This window comes from Mus musculus, chromosome 11, assembly GCF_000001635.26.
Source record: "Mus musculus strain C57BL/6J chromosome 11, GRCm38.p6 C57BL/6J".
Taxonomy (NCBI): Eukaryota; Metazoa; Chordata; class Mammalia; order Rodentia; family Muridae; genus Mus; species Mus musculus.
This window is the reverse complement of record NC_000077.6, coordinates 49,133,082-49,140,320: the sequence shown is the minus strand read 5'-3', so window position 1 is coordinate 49,140,320 and position 7,239 is coordinate 49,133,082. Positions and strand designations below refer to the sequence as shown.

Sequence of the window (7,239 nt, the reverse complement as noted above, 5' to 3'; positions counted from 1 at the left end):
TTTTCGTTCCCACCAGCACTGTATAAGGGCTCTCCTTTCCCCATATCATCACCAACACTTGCTGCTATTTGTTTTCTTGACGGTGCCCATCCTGAATGGGGAGAACTGAAATCCTGATGACATTTCAATTTGCATTTTTTTGATGGCTAAGAATATTGGACCCCTTTTAAAATGCATACTGGCCACTTTTTTGTTTGTTTGTTTTTTATTGGATATTTTCTTTATTTACATGTATACTGGTCACTTTTATTTATTCTTTGGAGAGTCATTTATTGAGTTATTAGGTCAGTTAATGATTAAATAGTTTAGGGGGTTGTGTATTTCATTTTAGGAGTTCCTTATAGGGTCTGGATATTAGTTCCCTGTAGGATGTATAACTAGCAAAGTTTTTTTTTTTTCCTGTTCTATTGACTGTTTCTTTGTAAATTTAAATTATATGCATATGTGAGGACGGGTATGCACACTGTTGCCTATGAAAGCTATAAAAACTCATCCTATCCCATGATGCTGGAGTTATAGGTGCTTATAAGCTGCCTGATGTGGATGCTGAGAAAAGAACTCTGGTCCTCGTCAGGAACAGCAAGCACTTTTAACTACTGGGCCATCTCTCCAGCCCTTAGCTGTTTCTTCACTCTGGCGATCATTTCCTTTACTATGCAGATGCTGTTTAGTTTTATGCATTTCTGTTTATCAGTATTTGGATTGTATCCTGTGTTTTGCCTTTTCAGAGAGTACTTTACATGCTATATCTCGTGTTCCTTTCTTCTAGCCATGTTAGAGTTTGAGGTCTTATATCAAGGTCTTTGAATTGACTTAGTGAAAGAAATGGATCTAGTATCATTCCACCATATGCAGATATTAGTTTTCTTAGCCTCATTGTTAAAAGAACTGTCCTAGGGTCACCTGTGGCCAGCCAGGCACACTTGTGATCCCAGTGTCATGATGGGCAGAGACAGGGAGATAGCCAGGGCTTATTGATTACAACATACCTCAGTGAAATAGCCTGCCTCAATGGAACACAGTGGAGAGACACAGAGTAGGCACTGAGAATCTTTCTGTGGTCTCTGCATGCACACAGAGGTGCACATATAAAATACACACATGCACACACACAGTGATCATTCTTTTCCCCAACATAGTTTTGACACCTTTGCCAAAATTAGTGAGCTACAGCTGTGTGGGTTTTTTCTCTGGGCCCTCTATTCCACTGGTCTCTTCCACATGTCTGCTTTTGTGCTAGTACCATGCAGTTATACCAGTTTGACTCTGTAGCATTTTCTGAGTCCAGGCTTTGTGATCACTCCAGTATTTCTGTCTATGCTGAGAATTGTTGGGACTATTTAGAGTCCTTTGTGTGGATTTTATGATTTAGGATTGTTTTTTCTAGTTCTGTGAAAATACATTGAACCCAGGACTGGTTTTTACAACATTAATTCTACCGACCCATGAGCATGGGAGATATCTACATCTTCTACTATCTTCTTTGATTTTTAACAGTACTTTAAGGTTTTAGTTGTAGTAGTCTTTTGACTCCTTTAGGTTACATTCATTCTATTTCTTGTGTAAACACGTGTGTGTGTGTGTGTGTGTGTGTGTGTGTGTGTGTGTGTGTAAAGCCAAAGGTTGATGTCAGGGTCTTTCTCACTCACTCACCACCCAATCTTTTAAGACAAGGTCTCTCACTGAATTTAAAACTCACTGACTGGGCAAGGCTGCCTGGCCTGAGAATTCCAGGGACCTGCCATGATCTACCTCTCAGCCCTGGGATTACAGACGAGTATGGGGGTATCTGGATTTTTATGTGTGAGACAAGAGTCCAAATTCAGGTCCTTAGCCATCCCCTGGCCCCTATTTCTAAATATTTCTAAAGCTATTGTTAGCTTTAAATAGGTTCTCCCACCTTCTCTTCCACCTCAATTTCTTTCTTGGTAAGTTTGGTTTTGGTCTGTAGAAAAACTAAAGATTTTTGGTATGTTGATTTTGCATCTCATTTCTCTGTTGAAAGTGTTTTTTGGATCTAAGGGTTTTCTGGTGGAGTCAGCAGAGTCTTTTAGCCATATCATCTGCAAACAGACACTCTGTTCTCTTCCTTTCCTGTCTGTTTCCCGTTCCTTTCTTCTAATGCTGCTCTAAATCTTACAGCACTAGAAGAGCAGTGATGGTGGCCTCCTTGCTTCATTCCTGGCTTTAGAAAAAAGGCTTTCAGTTTGTCATCCCTTTGCTGACCTGTGTGACTGTGTGTGTGTGTGTGTGCATTATTAAATTAAAGTGTGTTCCTGCTCATCCTGGTGACTTCAGGGATTTGATTATGAAAGGATGCTGAACTTTGTCCAAGGCCCTTTTCTGTATCTGTTGAGATGATCATTGATCTCTCTCCTTCGTTCTATTTGCATGTGGTATTACATTTACTGATTCGCTCAAAACCAACATGGCATCTGTGAGATGAAATCAACTTGGTTGTGGCATAGGATGTTTTATCATTTAAATTTTTTGTTTTTAAATTTTTTATATATGAGTACTGTATCCACTTAATTCCTACTCCACTCAAGTTGCTCCCATGTTCACAGCTTTCTCTAAAACCCGTGGCCTTTTCATCTTTAATTCTTATTGTCACATGTATGTACAAATTGTACACACACATGTGTACACTACTGAGTCCATTTAGTGTTGTGCCTAGAGTGGAATTGGGTAACCTATGAGGGAGCGCATCCCTGGTGAAAACTTATTCTCCCACCCTCAGGAGCCATTGATGGACTATAGCTCTTCATCTAGGGGTGAGGCACTGTGAAATTTCCTCATCTGCATTGGCATGTCAACTGGCGTTGTCACTGTGCATGTCTTTTTAGGCAATCATAGTCTCCGTATCCATAGTGTCTAGAAGACACAACTATGTCACAACAGAAATCCTAGTCCCCCAGATCTCATAATCTTTTGTCTCCCTCTTCCATGACTTTTCCTGAGTGTTAGGTATAGGGGTTGCTTTGCAGATGACTTGGGGCTGGGCACCTATAGTCCCTTATTGTCTATGTTTTGACCAGCTGTGGATCTCTGCCATAGTGTCCATCTGCTGCAAAATGAAGCTTCTTGGATGAGGAATGACAGCTATGCCTATTGGCGGGCATAAGGATAAGTATTTGAATGCAGTTATAAATTATACTGAGGATTGGGCATGGTGGCACATGCCTTTAATCCCAACACTCATGAGGCAAAAGCAGACAGAGCTCTGTAGTCAGCCTTTTCTATATAGTGAGTACCAGGCCAGCCAGGGCAACATAACTAGAGCTTTTCTCAAAAGACAAAAGACAAACTATATATATGAAAATAGGAGTAATAGGTTCTTCTCTTGAGTCTATGACCTTTCCCACAGTTAGTTGACTAGGTTTACAATGAAAACACAAATATTCTCCTATTGAGCAGGCAGTAAATTCAATTATTCACCCAAGAATAAAATACAAACAAACAAACAAAAACACACACCATTTAACTAAACAATGAGATTGTCCAGTGTTTACAGATCAAGATATCTGACATAATTAAGATGACAAAACTACTCAAAGTGATATATAGATCCAATGAAATTGCTATCAAAATTCCAATGGCTTTTTTTTAAATGGAGAAGTCAATTCTTAAGTTTATGGAAATTTTCAGAAATCCCAGTAGAAAGATAATTTTGAAAAAGATCAAAGTTGGAGGCTTCCAAGTCACTAATTTCAAAATACAAAACACAACAGTGGAATGGGAACAATCAAAACTGTGCATTGCTGGTATAAACATGGATAGAAAGAAAACTGGAAGCGAACGTTGAGGTCAGAAATAAACTCACACATTCATAGTGCACTCACTTTTGGCAAGGATGCTAATGTCATTTAGTGGAGGAAGAAGTCTGTATTTTCAACAAACATTAGGAAAATTGGACATCCATCCACATACAAAAAGGATGAAGTTCAGCTCTTATACGGTATACCACAATAGACTGTACATGGATCAATGAATTAAATATAAGGCTGAAAACAATAAATCCTTAAAATGTGGAAGTCAATATTCATGGCCTTGAATATCACAGTGGACTCTCAGTTACAATGCCAAAGCCACAAGCAGAACAAAAACTGGACTTTATAAAATCTTAAAAACTTTTGTGCATCAAAATTACTACCCAAGAGTAATTATTACCCAATTACTACCCAAAAGTAAAAAGAAAGCTCAGGGAAGGGAAAACAATATCTGTGCCTCACATGTCTCCTAAGGTCATAGTCTTTGTAAGAAAAAAAAGAACTACAAGTCATGAAAAAGATGAACACTGAATTTGGAGATAGGGGAAGGACCCCAAGAAGCACATCTCCCCAAGATTTAAACGATACACTCACTCAGGTTCTTGTAAGATTACATGTTTTCTGTGTATGTATGTATGTATGTATGCAAATACATGTGTGTCCTGGAGTACATGTGAAGTCAGAGGACACCTTGTGGAAGTAGCTCTCTCCTCTCACTGTGTGGGTTCTGGAATCAAACTCAGGTTGTCAGGCTTTGAAGCTACCTGCTTCAAAAGTTACCTGCTGACCCATTTCACTGGTCCCTAAACAACATTTTAATTGACAGTTTCTATAGCCTTGACTAGAACACACACACACACACACACACACACACACACACACACACACACACACACACACAGAGAGAGAGAGAGAGAGAGAGAGAGAGAGAGAGAGAGAGAGAGAGGAGGGAGACAGAGACAGACAGACAGAGACACAGAGAGAGAGCAAGCTAAACATATTCAAATACTATAGAAACTCATTCCTTGTCATCGAGAAAAATCCCATTTAAGACACTCACATTTCTTATCCTAAATTACCTATTAAATAGTACTGAACTGAATAATAAGACAATTCCAGTCCTTAGTAAGCACTCAATAAAAGACAACTATCACCAATAATAACTGAGAAATAGAGTAAGTTTAATTCAAGGATGTTACAAACAATCAATAATGACATGAATAGTGTAGCAACGCTCCCCTATGGGGTTTCAGATTCATTGGAAGTGGTCCCTTCAAAATCCTTGTGGTAAAGGGACATGTCGTGATTCTGTTTTATCTATAAAGAAACAGAGATTCACAAAACAAAGATGCCTTACCAATGTATAGGCAAACATCAGGCAACACAGCCAGGCACTAGGCCATGGCTTTTCAATGTTGGCTGCCAACCCTGCAGCGGTCCAGTCCTTTCCTCAGTGCCCCCATCACCTCCCTGTTCCTCAAGCTATAAATGAGGGGGTTGAGCATAGGAGTAAGAACTGTGTAGAAGATTGAGACAACTTTGTCATGGCTAGGAGCGCGATATCGCCTTGGCCTCAGGTAGATGAACATTGCTGCCCCGTAGAAGAGAGAGACAGCTGTCAGGTGGGAGGAACAAGTGGCCAGGGCCTTTTTTCGGGACTGGGCAGAGTGCATACGGAGCACAGCCCCCAAGATGCGAGCATAGGAAGTCACAATGATCGAGAAAGGAAGAAGCAGCATAAAGACACAGCAAGCAAAGAGCAGGGTGTCGAAAAGGGAGGTGTCTGCACAGGCCAGCTTCAGTAAAGCCGGCACTTCACAGAAGAAGTGATCTATATACCGTGAGCCACAGTAGGGCAGGCTCATGGCTGCCACCATCTGAATTATTCCATCAAGGATCCCAAAAGCCCAGGAACTTCCAGCAATCTGGAGACAGACCTTTTGGCTCATGAGAATGGGATAGTGAAGTGGGTGGCTAATGGCCACATAGCGATCATAAGCCATGAGTCCTAACAAGAGACCCTCTGATCCCACAAGAGAGACAAAAAATCCGATTTGTATGCCACAGCCGGCAAAAGAGATGGACTTCCTGCCAGACAGGAAGTTGACTGCCATCTTTGGCACAATGTTACAGACCAGCATGAGGTCCATGAGGGAGAGCTGACTGAGGAAGAAGTACATGGGGGTGTGGAGTCGGGGGTCAGTGTAGATGAGTAGGATGAGGAGGACATTTCCACAGAGCGCCACGGTGAAGACCAGCATAACTGTGGAGAAGAGGAGAAGGTCAGTCTGGCTCTGGGAGAAGATGCCTAGGAGGATGAACCCATCTACAGACGATTCGTTCAGCCATATTCCCATGGTTCAGTGATTCACAAACACCTGAAAATAGATGCAGAGACGTTCTGAGATGAAGCACCATGCCTTTGCTTCGGAATCCTTCTACTTCAATGAGATACAGCTTTGTAATTCAGCAAAAAATATTTCATGTTTATATTTGTCTACCTCGATACCAAGAACGATAGAATCTATTTTTGTTGAGTCACAGAGATATTGGACAATCCTCCTTCAGCCAGTAGCCTCTTGGCTTTACCATACAGCACCGACTTTAAATAGCTGGGATCACAATTTAACACTCCCGAGTCTATTTCCTATGCAAAAGAAAACTTATATACTGTGAAGAAAGATGGGAAAGACTTTGGGATGGGAGCCTGGAGAAATGGTTCAGTGGATAAGAGCATTTGTGGCTCTTTCAGAGGACATGAGTTCAGTTCCAAGAACCAACCTTAGTCAATGCACATGTGTCTGTAACTCTGACTCCAAGAGATCCAGTGCCCTGCTCTGGCCTCTAAACCCATCCACACACATGTGGCATATCTACATGTAGACACACACACACACACACACACACATATATATATGTGTGTGTGTGTGTATTCATATATATGTATATATACACACACACACACATATGAAATAAAAGCTTGGGTTGTTCCTCAGTCTTTTGTTAGTTATTTTGTTTTTTTGTTTTGTTTTGTTTTGTTTTTGATATAGGGTCTTGCCCAAAACCCCATGCTAGACAGAAAACTCACTATGTAGCCTAGACTAGCCTTGACCTCAAGGCAATCTTCCTACCTCAGCTTTCCTAGTGTTGCATTACAGGTGTGAGTCTCCATGCCTGGCTTCATTTCCTGAGCCTTTATTTTACTCCGGACAAAGGTCTTAGAACCTTTATTATTCCTATATTTCCTTCAATCATTCAACCAAGAATCAAGCCATCTGAAAACCTCTTGACTCTCAAGTCAAGGTTTCTAAGAATCTAATTATCCTCACTATCAATGTAGCTATTACAGTGTGATATATGAGATTATGTATATGTATATATATGAGATTTTATATATATGGTTTTTCATGGTTTCCCAGCTACTGTTTGTAAATCCCTTGAGTCTGTTTTCACAATAGTTTGTATGGTT

General features: G+C 40.6%; 1 protein-coding gene across 1 annotated transcript; it reads right to left on the bottom strand.

The window, feature by feature from the left end:
- Positions 1 to 4,933: 4,933 nt before the first annotated feature.
- Olfr56 (olfactory receptor 56) lies at positions 4,934 to 6,148 on the bottom strand. The gene has a single exon (NM_010999.3). It carries the CDS (start codon positions 6,125 to 6,127, stop codon positions 5,180 to 5,182), a length of 948 nt encoding a protein of 315 aa, NP_035129.2. The 5' UTR covers positions 6,128 to 6,148; the 3' UTR covers positions 4,934 to 5,179.
- Positions 6,149 to 7,239: the final 1,091 nt, after the last annotated feature.